Source organism: Amphiprion ocellaris, chromosome 1, assembly GCF_022539595.1.
Source record: "Amphiprion ocellaris isolate individual 3 ecotype Okinawa chromosome 1, ASM2253959v1, whole genome shotgun sequence".
Taxonomy (NCBI): Eukaryota; Metazoa; Chordata; class Actinopteri; family Pomacentridae; genus Amphiprion; species Amphiprion ocellaris.
In genome coordinates this window covers 42,191,211-42,208,693 of record NC_072766.1, presented here as the reverse complement: position 1 = coordinate 42,208,693, position 17,483 = coordinate 42,191,211, and the positions used below count along the sequence as shown (strand labels likewise).

General features: G+C 37.6%; 1 protein-coding gene across 3 annotated transcripts in view; it reads right to left on the bottom strand.

The window, feature by feature from the left end:
* Positions 1 to 17,483, bottom strand: part of LOC111567996 (multiple epidermal growth factor-like domains protein 11) — a 174,304-nt gene that overhangs the window by 20,032 nt on the left and 136,789 nt on the right. For all 3 annotated transcript variants that reach the window (XM_055012030.1, XM_055012035.1, XM_055012037.1), the window contains exons 12-16: positions 16,371 to 16,491; positions 11,140 to 11,303; positions 9,435 to 9,537; positions 2,681 to 2,827; positions 1,616 to 1,750 (exon numbers count right to left, since the gene is read on the bottom strand). In XM_055012030.1, the coding sequence (XP_054868005.1) occupies positions 1,616 to 1,750; positions 2,681 to 2,827; positions 9,435 to 9,537; positions 11,140 to 11,303; positions 16,371 to 16,491 (670 nt within the window). The remainder of the gene's footprint in view (positions 1 to 1,615; positions 1,751 to 2,680; positions 2,828 to 9,434; positions 9,538 to 11,139; positions 11,304 to 16,370; positions 16,492 to 17,483) is intronic.

Below are 17,483 nucleotides of genomic sequence, written 5' to 3'. Positions count from 1 at the left end.
TACTAAATACTGTCTGGAAGGAGGTGAATACATTTTATATTTTTAATTACCTGACATTACTTTGTAGAAATCTGTCTTTTGCTGTAAAGTCAGATTAAATTAACTTTGATTTAATGTTGAAAAGCACACATGCCCAGTAAAGAACCTTGAGTCCTTGAATATAAAGATAAAATAACCTATATCTGAGCAACAAAGCAGAATTAATTTAACTTAATGTTATAAATGTCCTATCTGAGGTTAAAATTATCAACAACAACTCCATGAATCAAGGTGTTTTAGTGCTCTGTGAAGTGTTTAATTCTTGTTTTTGGCTCCAGAAAAGCTTCAGTTATCAGCCATGTGTTGGTACAACAGTACTACTAGTACTACTACTACTACTAGTACTATTAGGGTTTAGCAGTATTACTACACTGATTTATTCAAGGATATCAACTAACACTAAGTTGATGTGACACAGCCCACATTGTAAAAAATGTTGGTAAAAATTTTTCAGTGGTCATTTTGAGTCTCTTTGTCTTCATTTCTTGTGTCCGTTTGTGTCTTTGTAGTCATCATGTGTCTCTTTGTGCTCGTTTTGAGTCACTCTGTGGTCATTTTGTGTCTCTTCATGGTCATTTTGAGTCCTTTTGTGGTCGTTTTGAGTCCGTTTTTGGTTGTTTAGTGTCTCTTTGTGGTTGGTTTCAGTAATTTTTTGGTTGTTTTGAGTCACTTTGTGGTCATTTTGTGTCTCTTTGTGGTCATTTTGTGTCTCTTTGTGGTCATTCTGAGTCCCTTTGTAGTTGTTTAGTGTCTCTTTGTGGTTGTTTAGTGTCTTTTTGTGGTAATTTTGTGTCTCTTTGTGGTCGTTTTGAGTCTCTTTGTGGTCATTTTGTGTCTCTTTGTAGTTGTTTAGTGTCTCTTTGTGGTTGTTTAGTGTCTCTTTGTGGTTGTTTAGTGTCTCTTTGTGGTCATTCTGAGTCCCTTTGTAGTTGTTTAGTGTCTCTTTGTGGTTGTTTAGTGTCTCTTTGTGGTCATTTTGAGTCTCTTTGTGGTCATTTTGCGTCTCTGTGGTTGCTTAGTGTCTCTTTGTGGTCATTTTGAGTCTCTTTGTGGTCATTTTGCGTCTCTGTGGTTGCTTAGTGTCTCTTTGTGGTCATTTTGTGTCTTTTTGTGGTCATTTTGAGTCCCTTTGTGGTCATTTTGCGTCTCTTTGTGGTTGTTTAGTGTCTCTTTGTGGTCATTCTGAGTCCCTTTGTAGTTGTTTAGTGTCTCTTTGTGGTTGTTTAGTGTCTCTTTGTGGTCATTTTGAGTCTCTTTGTGGTCATTTTGCGTCTCTGTGGTTGCTTAGTGTCTCTTTGTGGTCATTTTGAGTCTCTTTGTGGTCATTTTGCGTCTCTGTGGTTGCTTAGTGTCTCTTTGTGGTCATTTTGTGTCTTTTTGTGGTCATTTTGAGTCCCTTTGTGGTCATTTTGCGTCTCTTTGTGGTTGCTTAGTGTCTCTTTGTGGTCATTTTGTGTCTTTGTGGTCATTTTGTGTCTCTTTGTGGTTGCTTAGTGTCTCTTTGTGGTTGCTTAGTGTCTCTTTGTGGTTGTTTGCAGTCTTACATACATGTGCTTGTATCATCCTGAGGACTCACCTTGGTTGCACAGCGACCCATAGAACCCAGACAGACACTCGCAGCGTCCAGTGACGTGGTGACACGGCCCGTCGCTGTGGATGCACTGAGGACACGACTGGCTGCAGCGCTGGCCGAAGAACCCCGGAGAACAAGCTGCAGGAGACGGATCATTACTGAGGGATGCTGGGTAATGGATTCATCCACACCGACCCAGTCCATTAGCGGGTTTCCTCCTCTTGGCTCCACTAGCTCCTTTCTCCTCCTCATACGTCTTCCTAAAGCTTTTAATTTGCTTTAATTGATGTTGGTCTAAGTGGGGAGACAACCTGCTCTGCTGTTCAGCTGCTCCCTCACGCTACAGGATTCTACTAATTAGGATAATTGCCTAAACTGTGATCTGAGAGGCCTTGACTGTATCGGCGGAGGAAGCAGAGGAACTTCAACAGGAAGCTCCTCAGACACAAACTCTCATTTTATCTCACAATCAGCATCAACAAGTCGCTACAAAAGAAAATATCAGACAATAAAGCCTCAGTTATTATATAATTATAGAGGAGGAAAGAAATAATATGTTCAGTTTCAGGATGATTCAGAAATTCTGTGTCTCTTTGTGGCCGTTTTGTGTCTTTTCATCGTTGTTTTGTGTCTCGTTCTCGTTTTATGTTTCTTTTTGGTTGTTTTGTGTCTCTGTGGTTGTTTTGTGTCTCTTTGTTGTCGCTTTATATCTCTTTGTGGTTGTTTTGTGTCTCTTTGTGATTGTTTGAGTCTCTTTATGGTTGTTTTGTGTCTCTGTGTGATCGTTTGTGTCTCTTTGTAGTCGTTTTGCGTCTCTGTGGCCGGTTTATGTCTCTTTGTGGTTGTTTTGTTAATAATTCTGCATGTGAATGACGAGTGGCTCTAGAACTGTGAGAAAGTAGAAAACCCAACATTTTTTTCTGTTTTTACAGTCTCTGGCAGGTAAAAGGTGTCATTTAGGTGTTTTTTCTAGTGATAACACACCCATCAGACCTGCTGATGATGATTCTGTGGTTTGAAGGTGTAATATTCCTGTAAATGTTGTGTTCTCTGTGTTTTCTGGGTTACCTCTCCTGCAGTTGGTGCCTCGGTATCCAGGTGTGCAGACGCAGGTGCCGTCCTCAGGTGAGCAGGATCCTCCGTTCTCACAGGTGCAGCTATAGGAACAGTTCGGTCCCCAGCGGCCCTCCGGACAAACGCTGTCGCAGTGGACGCCTGAACACACAAAACATAATGAATAATCAGTGTACAGAGAAGATCTGAGCTTTAACGGAGGTAAAACTGCTGCTTCAGGTGAGAGGATGAAGACAAAAGGTAGGAAAAGGTAAAATCAGCAAAAAGTAAATCTAAAAACCTGCCTGTTAAAGGATGAAACTGGTGATATTTTATTTATTTTAGCAATCTCTCCTTCAAACAAGAAATAATAATAATATTAATTACCAATTATGGAGATTAACCTGAATAATTTAGAGCTAAAGTTGTGACCCTACAGTAATAATAAAATAATAAAAGTTCAACAGATCCATGGCCCACCATGACGAAGACTTCTGTAATGCTTAATGACCTCCGAACAGAGACCCTCTGTTTAGGATGAGTTGGAATGGACGGTGTTCATATGTTATAGTTGTCTGGTGTCTTTTTGTGTTCAAATTGTGTCGCCTTCCAGCCCTTTGTGTCAATCTGCAGGTGTTTTGTGTCTCCTTGCGGATGTTTTGTCTCTTTGTAGTCGTTTTACGTCTCTTTGTGGAAATTTTTTCTCTCCTTGTCACTGTTTTGTGTCTTTTTGTGGTTGCTTTGTGTGATTGTGTTGTCTCTGTGGTCGTTTTGTCTCTTTGTTTTCATTTTGTGTCTCGTGTTTTTTTTGTGTCTCTTTGTGGCCGTTTTTTGTCTCTGGGTTGTTTTGTGTCCCTTTGTAATTGTTTTGTGTCTTCTTGTGGTCATTTTGTGTCTTTTTGTGGTTATTTTGTGTCTTCTTGTGGTCATTTTGTGTCTTTTTGTGGTTGTTTTGTGTCTCTGTGGTTGTTTTGTGTCTCTTAGTGATCATTTTGTGTCTATACAGTTGTTTTGCATTGCTTTGTGGCTGTTTCGTGGTCATTTTGCATCTGTTTGTTGTTTTCTGTCTCTTTGTGGTTGTTTTGCATCTCTTTGTGGTTGTTTTGTGTCTCTTTGTGGCTGTTTTGCGTCTCTGTGGTTGTTTTGTGTCTCTTAGTGATCATTTTGTGTCTATACAGTTGTTTTGCATCGCTTTATGGCTGTTTCGTGGTCATTTTGCGTCTGTTTGTTGTTGTTTTCTGTCTCTTTGTGGTTGTTTTGCGTCTCTTTGTGGCTGTTTTGCATCTCTGTGGTTGTTTTGTGTCTCTTAGTGATCATTTTGTGTCTATACAGTTGTTTTGCATCGCTTTGTGGCTGTTTCGTGGTCATTTTGCATCTTTTTGAGGTTGTTTCGTGTCTCTGGTTGTTTTGCGTCTCCTTGTGGTCGTTTTGCGTCTGTTGTTCTGTCTGTTTATGCCTATTCTCATCCATTTTGTTTCTTTCTGATCATTTCTCATTTCATGTTCATCTCTTTGAGTTTATTGTGATTTATTTTACTTCATGTTTTTGTGTCATGTCACAAATCAATAAATTACTGACTGAACGCCCATCTGCAGCATCTCAAGCTGTTATTCTTCTTCCTGTGTGATGGCAGCTGCAGTCAAAGCCGATCAGTTGAAAGTGTCTCGATCAGAACAAACATTTTGAGCCCAAAAGAGTCTAAATTTCTCAGTTTCTGCTCGAGACTTTTCTGCCTTTAATCCGCCGCTGAAGTGTCTCCGTCTTTCATCAGCCTTGCATGTGTGTGTCGGTGTGTGTTGGTTGGTTTGCAGATGGGATCAGAACCCTGCTGCTCACCAGGGACGGCCAGCAGAACCCAGGAGGCCACATCCACGGTTCCACCACGGCTCTAAATATAGAGCAGCTCGCTGCAAAGTTCCTCTAAAAACCGAAGAGAAAGGAACATCCATTATCACTCAATTAATAAAACACCTCTGAGCCATGGAGGGCTGAAACCAGATGCTGGGAAGATGAAAGACAAGCTCAGAAGAGGAGGACGGAGAAGAAAGAACCAGAGGATGGAGAAGAACTAAAGAACCAGAAGATGGAGGATGGAGAAGAACTAAAGAACCAGAAGATGAAGAAATAAAGAACTAGAGATGGAGAAAAACTAAAGAACCAGAAGATGAACAAAGAAATAAAGAACCAGAAGATGAAAAAATAAAGAACCAGAGATGGAGACGAAATAAAGAACCAGAGATGGAGAAGAAATAAAGAACCAGAGGAACCGCCAAAGACAGAACTAAAAGTGTCAGAAAAGATCTCAGCAGAGAGGATCCCCATCGTTCTTCTTGATCACTTCAAGTGTTTCCAGGAGGTTGGTGAGAACGTTGCTCCATGTGGTGAAGTCGGCTTCATGAAGGGTCTGGAACTGGTGTATTTTTTTCGTTGTGAACTTCCCCAAACATTCTCAATGAGATTTAGATCAAGGGAACTTGAGGGGCGGTCCAAAAGACCAACGTTATTCTGCTGGAAGAAGTCCTTCATCAGTGTTGTTCTGTTGATATCACTAACCAGGCGAGGACTGTCAGTCCAGAATGATCTCTGCTGCAACAACCTGCAGCTCCACTGGTACATTGAAGGAATCATGATGGAGCCTCGTAGAAAACATCTCCAGTAGGATCTCCTTGTCATGCCAGTAACGTTGGAAACCATCAGTCCAGGTTAAAATTTGTCTTCTCAGAGAATAAAACTTTGTTCCACCTTTTGATGTCTCATCTTTGGTCTTCTTGGAAACGGGTGAGTTTGTGGTGTGGGAGAAGATTGGACTATTCCTGGTTACTGGAAAGATGAAGTTCATGCATCTCAACCTTTTATCTTTATCATCTGAGGAGATATTGCAGCACTAGATGGGTCAGAAATCTAAAAAGTTGATGCTTTCCTAGATCTTGGAGGCTCCACCAACACCGCATGATAAAGAAACAAAAGCTTGGGGAGCACTGAACTCTGTCAAACATATGGGTATCTCCAATGAAAAGGACACCAAAACGAGAGTGTTGAAGGCATCAGTGGAATCCATCTGGCTCTGTGGATCTGATTCCTGGTCTCGAACGAAGACATTTTTACCACTTAGACCAGAATGTTGGCGATGGAACAAAACATCACCTCACCAACAAGTCACTATATGGTCCACATCAACCATCATTAGGAACGGAGACCAGCCCTGGATGGACATGTGGAGAGACACAACGAAGCTGCTGGTCGTTGCTATGGAAACTTGATGCTATCAGAAGGACTGGCAGGCCAAGAACAACATTAAGGAAGGTTCTAGAAAGACACTGGTCTGGAAGGACTGCAGTGTTGGACAGAGGGAGCTGGATGAAGAACTTTATTCATGTCACTGATTCCATCGGATGGAACTGACTGAGGAGAAGTTTTTTGTTCCTTAAGTCCTTTTTCTGGTTTCTGGTTATTGGGTTGCAGTGAGCACCAGGAAGGGCCTTCATTTGGGTCGAGGATCAACCCGTTGGACCCTCAGGCTCAGTGCAGGTGAAACTTTTTGGGGTCTACCACTTGGCTTTTTTATCCCACAACCCTCAAGATCTTTTAAGAAATTTAAATGACCGTCTCACTGCGTCCAACCTCGACTTCTGGAGGTCAATAATCCTGTCAAAGCTCAATGACAGAAAGTCTTTTTGCCTTCAGGAGGTCATGACGATGTGAATACCTGACAGGAAATGATGTGAAAGCCAGATTTTTGAACAGATTCTACCTTTTATAGTCTACGGTCTTAAACTTTGGATCAGCTGATGAGCAGCCTGGTTGAGTCTAAATGCAGTTTTCAATAAACTGTCTACTCAGTTTTTTTGTCCTGTTTCTTCTTTTTCCATTTTGAAGCTCTAATTACAGCCTAGTTACAATCCACCAGCGCTAAAGGCAAACACTTTTTTTCTAATTTTTCCCCGGTCTTGAGATTTTGTTCAGGAATGATGTTTTGTGACTTTGGTAGCGATTCGTCATTTGGTTTTTACAAAATTTAAGGAAAACTGCATTAAAAATCCAAAATGAAATGAACAGGAAGTTGTTATTTTTCATTGTATAGGAGTTCTGTGTCTCTTTGTGGTTGTTTTGTGTCTCTTTGAGGCTGTTTTGTGTCTCTTTGTGGTTGTTTTGTGTCTCTTAGTGGTTGTTTTATGTCTCTGTGGTTATTCTGTGTCTCTGTGGTTGTTTTGTGTCTCTTTGTGGTTGTTTTGTGTCTCTGGTTATTTTGTGTCTCTTTGTGGTCGTTTTATGTCTCTTTGTGGTTGTTTTGTGTCTCTTTGAGGTTGTTTTGTGTCTCTGTGGTTGTTTTGTGTCTCTTTGCGGTTGGTTTGTGTCTCTTTGTGGTCGTTTTATGTCTCTTTGTGGTTGTTTTGTGTCTCTTTGTGGTTGTTTTGTCTCTCTTTGTGGTTGTTCTGTGTCTCTCTGTGGTTGTTTTGGGTCTCTTTGTGGTTGTTTTGTGTCTCTTTGTGGTTGTTTTGTGTGTCTTTGTGGTTGTTCTGTCTCTCGTTGTGGTTGTTTTGTCTTATTTTATTGTCATTTTGCGTCTCTTCCCATAGAACTACCTCATAGATTTCAGACCCACTCGGCCAAATGTCATGAAACTTGGTGGATAATGAACAAAAGAAGATCTCATTAAATTTTGGTCCTGGTCCAGATCACTTCCTCTAAAACAGTTTTTTTGGCTCCTGCTTTTCTTGTTCTGCTCCTTATTGAGGTAAATTTGGATGAAAACCAGTTTCATTATGTGTAAAACCTTTAATTTATTGAATTTTTCACTGATCAGAAGAGAAACTACACTGAACATTTTAAAGCTGAAACTGATTTTTATTCCTGCAGCTTCACAGAACATCTGGATTATCTCAGAGGTTCTAATTATCTCCACCTGACCTGGGTTTACTGTCCACCAACAACGACTCGTCTCACTTCTCTACAGCCCCAAACCTCTGAAGTAAACTTTGATCTAAATATTCATCGATTTACTGGATTTTCTCCCAATGTCAGGTCATCCTCACTTCTCCCTCCGGCAGTGAATTAAAGTGGCTTTTCCATAATCATCGGCTTTGTATCAATGTTCACCGCCTCACTGATTGATCATTAGCGGCTAAATAAGGAGAGCTCCGACATGAACATCAGAGAGTTGGCTGAGATTTTAAAATCTGACATAAAAAACACACAACCAGCAGAGAATGCACTGTAAACATAATTCAAAAAATGGAATAAATCTGTAAAAAAAAATGCTAGAAAATATTAGGTTCAAAAACTATAAAAAATCATGTAAAAAATGCCAATTTCTGTAAAATAAAGATATTTATAGCTGATTTAAACTTGATATTAATTAATTTAAAAAATGTATTTTTTAAATCTTTAATATTTCTTTTTTAAATAACAGGAAAAAACGGTAAAATAATTATATTGTGCAATTTCATAGCTAAATATTATAAAAGAATGAATTAAGATTTTTACAAATATATAATTTTTATGTGGACATTATTTACAGTTTGGGTCATTTAACATGTAAATTATTCAATTTAATTTTAATAGACATTTTCTGTAATTTAGCAACAATAAAAATCTGTAAATTAACAGTAACTGGTTCTAAAAACTGCAATTTAAACTGTTAAAAAGTTAATTTTTTTCGAGTGTGGTCTCAGATTAAAGCAGGAGAATTGGTAAATTATTGCAGAAAGTTTAGAATCACAGACTTGGTGACAGATTTTCTGCCTCCTCTCAGTTTATTTCTATTCATTCTCTGAGCTGTTTCCTCTCCTGCCTGATGGGAGTTAAAGTTCAGACTGAAGGTTAATCATGCGTTCCTCAACCATCCGTCACTGTTCTGTTTTTCTGCTGCTGTCGCCTCCTGACTAATTATGAAGCTGATTTCTAGCGACCAGCCAGGAAATAAACACGTTTAATCAGAGAAAATGTGGTGCAGCTCATTAACAGGAGGTTTCTGTTGACTAAAACAAAACAACAAAAACCAAATGACAAAAAACCCCTAAAAAAACAGGAGGTTCTCTGTGGATAGGCAGCGTGTCCACAAAATAAAAACAAACAACAAAAACAAACAAGCAAAAAATAATAAAACAGGAGGTTTCTGTTGATAGGCAGCATGTCGACTAAAACAAAACACAACAAAAAAACAAATTTGGGATTTTCTGTTATTTAAGTGTAAATCTACAATTTATAAAATTAAAATTAATATCTGCTATCATAAAATTTTGCATTTATTGTAGAATTTTCTGTTATTTTCCAGTGAATCTAAAAAATTATTTGTTTTATTTGATGGTAAATCTGTGATAAAAAGTTGATAAATGTTGATGTTTGTGGTGAATGTGTCAGTTCATGATGCTGTTTAGAGAGTTTAAAATCCATCTCCAGATATGAAAATATAAACATTCTGTAAATTTTACACATATTTAAGCAGAGATCTAATAAAACCCAGAAATGAATTCCAGATGAAACGTCTGGATGCTCCCAGAAAACAGGAAGTCAGGAAACATCTGTCGGCTTTTAGACAATTAGTAAAAGAATCGTTTAACGCTGAAGAACAGAAACTTCTTTAATGAGGTAAACTTTAAAATGTTTCCTCATTAAACCTCTGTCTGCTGCTCTGGTACTCGTATTTATGTTCTTCTATGGTTTTAGTCTTCATAAACGCTCTTATTGTGAAGTGTTTTATTTTGAAAGGTGCTCCTGATGACCCTGGTTAATGAGTTTCCTGACAGTTTTCCGTCTCTTTCTTACATACCGGTCCAACCGGCCAGACAGCGACAGAATCCGGTCACCGGGTCGCAGCCGTCAGAGTTCAGACAGTCGCAGCGTTCTCTGCAGTCCAGACCGAAAGATCCTTCCTGAAAGAACCAAAATAGAACGTTAAACAAACCATCCCTCCTGAAAGAACCAAAACAGAACGTTAAACGAACCATCCTTCCTGAAGGAACCAAAACAGAACGTAAAACACACCATCCCTCCTCAAAGAACCAAAACAGAACGTTAAACAAACCATCCTTCCTGAAAGAACCAAAACAGAACGTAAAACAAACCATCCCTCCTGAGGAACCTGATAGATCTATTAATGTGCCTCAATAACAGATTTTTATACATAAACAGAACATTTCATTTCACGTTAAATTGAGATTTTTAGTCATTCAGTGAAAACTTTGTCCGAAAATTTTACAAACATTACATATATATGTATATATATATATATATATATATATATATATATATATATATATATATATATATATATACATATACATATACATATATATATATATACATATATATATATATATATATATATATACACACACACACACACACACACACACACACACATACACATGTAAAACCTCCTCACAGTGGCTGCGCTTTGACATCCTGTCCATGAAGACCCCAAACAGGATGGGAGACAAGGTGCAGCCCTGGAGGAGTCCAACACCCACTGGAAACCAGTCTGACTTTGTACTTTTTGGGACTGAATGGCTCGTATCAGAGAACCTGGTACCCCATACTCCCTCAATGCCCCATACTCCCTCAGTGCCCCATACTCCCTCAATGCCCCATACTCCCTCAGTGCCCCATACTCCCTCAATGCCCCATACTCCCTCAGTTCCCCATACTCCCTCAATGCCCCATACTCCCTCAGTACCCCATACTCCCTCAATGCCCCATACTCCCTCAGTTCCCCATACTCCCTCAGTGCCCCATACTCCCTCAGTACCCCATACTCCCTCAATGCCCCATACTCCCTCAGTTCCCCATACTCCCTCAGTACCCCATACTCCCTCAATGCCCCATACTCCCTCAGTTCCCCATACTCCCTCAGTACCCCATACTCCCTCAGTACCCCATACTCCCTCAGTACCCCATACTCCCTCAGTACCCCATACTCCCTCAGTTCCCCATACTCCCTCAGTGCCCCATACTCCCTCAGTGCCCCATACTCCCTCAGTGCCCCATACTCCCTCAGTTCCCACCACAGAGCCCCTCAGGGGACACAGTTGTAGACCTTCTCCAGATCCACAAACCACATGTAGACTGGCTCGAACTCCCATGACCCCCTCAGCAGCTCCACAAGAGGAAAGACCTGATCCACCGTTCCACGACCAGAATGGAATCCACATTGCTCCTCCTGAATCTGAGGTTCAACAATCGGTTGGAGCCTCCCTTCCAGCACCCTACAGTAAACTTCTCAGGGAGGCTGAGAAGTGTCATACCTGGTAGGGTAACATATTTTATTACTTGATTCTACGTTTTCAGCACATTTTAGATTTTCTGTGAAAAGTTTTAGGGTCGAAGATGTTCAAAGTGAGTTCAAGTCAAACCTGTTGCTGTTTTTCCTGCAATAACTGCGACTGACCGAATAAATACTATAATATAACGACTGACCAAATAAATACTATAATATAACAACGACTGACCAAATAAATACTATAATAATGACTAACCGGACAGGGAACGTCGCAGAATTCCTCCCTCCATCCGGCTGAGCAGCTGCAGCTCCCGTTAACTGGATCACAGGAAGCTTCGTTGCTGCAGCGACACGTCTGGTTACAGTTCAGACCCCAGAATCCACTGGAGCAGAGGATGGAGCAATCTACGCCCTGGAAGCCTGGAGATACAAAGGAAAACACGTTCAGTCTGTAGGATGGAGCGGTCTACGCCCTGGAAGCCTTTAAATAGAAAGAAAAACACGTTTAGTTCAGTCTGGAGCACAACAAACTCTACCAAGATATGAATTTATATAAAATAGAATACTGCTGACCTTTTAAAAATTTTCTGTCTAAAACCTTTCTTGCACAAGGATCAATAATCTTTATTTTCTGCATTTTATTCTCACTTTGAATCATCGTTTAGCACCACTGGGTTTAGATATTATTGTGTTTATGTATTATTTCCTAGATGTGTAAATATCGATATCTATCTATCTATCTATCTATCTATCTATCTATCTATCTATCTATATATATATATATATATATATATATATATATAGATAAGTTTTTTATTCCAAGAGGAAAAATATCTGGAGGAATACTTAATTTATTTCATATCTAATTTATTTACATTTTTTATCATAGCTCCATTTTTAATTTCTCTCTGTAATTTTTTCTCTATTTTTTCTCTTAATTTTATTTTTTAACACAGAAAATTCAACAATGACCTCAAAAATCTAATTCTAAGTCTATATTTAAAATTTTATGTCTAATATCTGAATGAATTTTAATTTTTTAGATTTCATCTGTATGTTTCCTTCAGTTTTTATCAGTAATTTTGAGTTTTTTCCCCCTTGATTTGTTTTTTAACATGTAGGAAATACAGCGATAACACAAAAAACTATCTAATGATCTTAGACACTGATATACATATTTATAATAAAATATGTTTATTAACTTTCTGTATAGTATTTTTACATTATGATTAATAATCTTATTTTTTTGCACTTTATTCTCACTTAGAATTGTTTAGCACCACTGGGTTTTCTAGATGTGTAAATATCTCTATATATGTTTATTTTTTACTTGACTTATTTTATTTTTGTCTAATTTATTTAATATCTCATCTATTTACATGTTTAAATGTAATTTCATAGCTATATTTGTAATTTCTCCTCTTTTTTATCTTTAATTTTTGCTCCTAACCTGTAGAAATGTGGGGATAAGGAACGTTTCTCTTCAGGTTTTCTGCTCATTAATCTGATTTTTCTGCTGCTGGTTTTTAATAAAGCAGAGAAAAGTGAACGTTGGAGGAGTTTGATCCATATTTTAGACCCAGTCTGAATTATCTCTAATTATCTCTGATTCTTGACTCTGATCTGCAGAATTGACAAACGTTGTTGTTTGTGAATGCAGCAGCTGCTACAGATTAAAGTTAAATAAATATAAATATAAATATTCTGGGATGTTTGAAGAATCAGGAGGATCTTTTGCTCCTCTCAGAATAAAGAACGGCTTCAGTTCTTCTCCACTTTAATTACCTGAAATCCCAGCGAGCTTTAATATTTAAACACCCTCATATAGAGAGATATTAAGAGAAGCCGAGGACAAAATACTGAACAACTTCTGCACATTCCAGGACTAATACTACACTGAGAAAGTACAAACTCTGAATCTAAAGTAAATTAAAGTATTTCTATAGAACATTTCAACCAACAGATTCAATCAGATTCATGTCGCACATTAACAAGTTTAAATATTAGAATTAAAACCCACTAATGTCATTTATGGTGTAAATTTATCTGAATAATTTCAATATTAGGAATTAAACACTACAGAAAATTATTTATTTATGTATATATATATATATATATATATATATATATATATATATATATATATATATATATATATATATATATATATATATATATACGTATATGAAAATAATGCATATTAATTGATTATTATGCAGATTATATACAAACAATAAAAATAAAAATATACATGAAATAAAAAAAATCCAAGGATTCCCATGATCCTCCACGGACACGTTTTTTTAAAAAACTATTTATTTTATATTGTTTTTTTAAATTTAAATTGTTATATTTTTAGCTTATTATATATTATTTCCCTTTACATTATTTTGCTTTTATTTATAAAATAAAATAATAAATAAATTAAATAAATAAAATATAAAAACACTATAAACTAAAACAAACTGCACAATAAATGTTAACATTACAGACTTTCCACATTTATTCATTTTTATATAACATTTATTCTAACTAGGGTTGTCACGATTTCAATTTTTTGAGCCACGATTATTGTGGAAGGAAATATTGCGATTTTACGATTATTCACGATTATCGACATTATGAAAGAAAAAAACCCAGTGTTTGTATTTAAATAAACTCTTTAATAATACTTAAACTTTTAAACATTTACTGTTCTTATAAAATAAAATAAATTGTTCCAACACGTCTTTGTAGTAAATAAAAGTGCAAATTGCATTACAAAACAGTCATTAACTTGAGGAACTTAAATGCTTCTTTAGCTGCCGTCATTAAAACAAAATAAAATTATAAGATTGGCATTAAAAACTGTGCTGTTTTCTCTATAATATTAATAATAATTAGGGATGTGCCGATCAGGTTTTTTGCTGCTGATCACCGATACCGATCATCCTTGAATGCCGATTACCGATACTGATCACATGGATTGGATTTAAATGCTCTATTTATATATGAGTGCTGCTGCTTACATGATGTAGTAAAAAAATGAGCAAATACTGCCTTAATTTAGACAAAAATATGCTTACAAAAACTGGCAGGCACATTACAGCAACTATTCAGTCTGGGAATCTTGTAAATGATGTATAATTACTACTTATTTATGTTCAATATGTATTTACTGGTTCTAGTGAAGTGCCTCTTTGAGACTTTTATGTATTATGGAATGCTGCAATTTAATGTATGGTTGATAACGTAGTGTTTACTTTGTAAATCAAACAAAACAAAAAGACAAAAAGAATACATTTAAAGATTCTAAAAACACTTCATTTTAAGCTTTAAATATCCTCCACAATTTTAGACAATATAACTACAGAAAAAAGGATAAATGGGAGTCTTATGTATTTTTACTAAAACGTTTATATAAACAATTCACCACTAATTTTACAACAATTAATCAAAACACCCGGATCATTTCCCAGGGAAAACTCTAGAGTCTGACAGGAGGTCCAGGCAGACAGACAGCCTCCCTGTCCTGGAGGTTACTGTCTCCTCCACTACCACTGTCAGCGGGCAGCGGGGCTTCCCGGACCACACTCCCTGCTGAGGGGACCGGGCCGACAGCATCTTCGGAGGAGAGCACGGGCTTCCGGAGCCAAAACAACCGGCGGGTCGGGAGCTCCGGTTCCCTCCTGCGCTCCCATTCCCCACCCGCCGCGGCCCGCCGCCTTCCCCTCGCCTGCGGACGCAGGAAAGCAGCCCGGCTGCGACGGGCGGGGAACGGGAGCGCAGGAGGTAACCGGAGCTCCCGACCCGCCGGTTGTTTTGGCTCCGGGAGGAAACTCGGGGCGCGGGGGGTCCTCGGGGCGGCCCGGCCGCCGGACCACTGACTTCGGAACCGACAGTTACCGCGCGTGCGGCGGACAGTCCCATCTTGGCAACCTCATTGCGTGTGTGTGCGCGCGCAGTGATGCCGATTAGACAGGAGCGCGCACAGGCCAAGGAGCCACTCTCTCTCCACTCTCCACTCAGCGCAGCTCACGCTTCTTGCATTGCACCTCTCGCGAGGCTTTTCTACGGATAATCGTGGTTGTGAAAAATGTGACGAATATCTATTTATAATCGTGGTTATTGTAAAACCGGTTAACCTTGACAACCCTAATTCTAACGCTTTGCATGCTATAGTTTTGCACTTTATATTATTTCACTTTGCTTTATTTAGTTTTTATTTTACTTTGTTTTATTTTATTTTATCATGAATTTAAAATGACAAAAAAGCTACTTTGAAAATATGCTCCCAATTTTAAAAATTTATTAAAAACACTATAAATTTTTAAAAAGTTATTTTTTTTACACAATGAACATTTACATTACAGATTTTCTACATTTATTCAGTTCTAAATTATATTTATTTTACAGCTTTGCACACTAGATTTCTTGCATTAAATTGTGTTTTTTTTACATTTTTGCAAATTTTTTTATATTCTAATTTTTTTATTTTCACTTTTTGACATATTTTTACATATTTTGAAAGATTTTCTTTCAACATTAAAAAAAAAATATTTTTATTTGTACTGTTACACATAATATATTTTCACGTTGCATATTTTTATTTTTTTTTTCTATATTTTGCATTTCATACATTTTAATATTTTCTACTTATACTTTTGGCCATGATATACTTTTACACTGCATATTTTTTTTTTAAAAGATTCTTTGTTTTTTACACAATATATTTTTACATTGTACTGTTTTGCATATTTTTTATATTACTTTTTATTTTTAGTTTTTGATATATATTTTTACATTGCATATTTTTTTAAAGATTTTATTTCAACATTTTTGTGTATCACTTTCAATATTACATTTTCTTGTTTACATTTTTGCATGCTGTTATTTTAACATGACAGGTTTTTGACATTTGTCTACACTAGACTTTTAAATGACAGAAATTTTAAATGCTTTTTAATACCATTTTATTTTTGCATGCTGTTTATTTTTTTAATACTAAAATTTCTTCTACTTTTAATATTCAACCTGCTGCTGTGATTGCTTCTCGCTGCTCCAAACATTGGCTACAGACGACTTTTCTGCAGATCAACCAACCGATTTATTAATTAATCTTCTGATTGTTTTGTGAGGAGGTCAATAATAAAGATGTGTTCTGAGTTAAAAGGGGAAAAACCATTAAACTGTGTTAGAAAAACGTCTCTGCTGGAAAACAGGAGCGTCTAAAAGCAGATTTTTTGTGTTGTTTGAAGGCTTCCTGCTGCTGTTCTCCAGGGGAGAATTTATGACAAAATATAATCAGCGTCTGCAGGAACATGAGCGTTCTGGAGACTTAAACAAAAGAGAAGCGACGAGGCAGAGACAGACTTCCTCCTCCACAAAGCAGCAGCAGGAAGCTTTGAATTCGAGCTGCTGGTGTTGAAACTGGATCTGCAGGACGGTGAGGCGTTCAGGGACTCAGGAGAATAATCAGAACAGAACAAATGAAGGAACGTTTCGGACCTTCTTTACAGACGCAGGATCCGTCGACGTGGGAGCAGGAGATCTCGTTGTGGCAGGAACACGACGAGGTGCAGTTGGTCCCGAAGAGGCCTGAAGGGCAGCTGATGGAGCAGTCGTCGCCCTGGAAACAGCAAACAGGAAAAAGATGATGGAAAATGCTCAACATCAACTTATATACACTCTGCTGCATCCTCAGAGTTAAAGAAGCAACATGACAGCAGCTGGTTTAGTGAAGTAAAACTGCAGGTTTGTGTTTTTCCTCTTTATTGCGGTTCACATGTTGTTTGTTTTTTGGAGTTTCAACCACTAATATTATTTTTTGTTGCATTTAACATCCTGTATCATGAGTTAAAGAACCCAAATGTCTTTTTATTGTGTTCTGTGTACAATAAAAGCTGACAAACTAATGAGAATTCGATCAAAGGGCAGTGTACCTTCAAGGACCAATAGCAGTCCAGCTCTCTATAGCCCCGCCCCCTCACTGCTTCCAGGTGAACCAATCAGAATGAGTCTCTCAGTCCACCAGGGTTATTTACTTCCTACAGCTGCTTCAGCTAAACTCTAAAACGTCCAAACCACGAACAAAATTCATCAAATGTCCTGCTGTAAGAGTGAACAAAAGCGTCTTCATGCATGAAAACTGAAACAAGATCACATCTACATTGACTCAAAACTAGTCCAAAATTATTGAAACTTGTCTAAAATGACTTGAATAAATTGAAAATGAGCTGTAAGAGCGAACAAAGAGTCTTCATGTACTCAAGCTTGAACAAAATGACTTGAAAATTGTCCAGGACTCAAAACTAGTTCAAAATTAATTAAAATGTGCTCAAAATTACTACAAATCTGTCCACAATTACAAAAACTTTTCCAAACTGTCCAAAATAACCCGAATATTTGTCTAAAATTAGTCCAAAATGACTTCAAATTTGTCCGCAAGGACTCAAAATATGTCCAAAGATCGTCCAGACGGACTTGAACACGCTAAAATGTCTGAACCACGAAGAAAACCCACCAAATGTTCTGCTGTAAGAGTGAACACAAGTCTTCATGCACTCAAACGTCACCTAAATGACTTGAAATCTGTTGACATTGACTCAAAACTAGTCCACA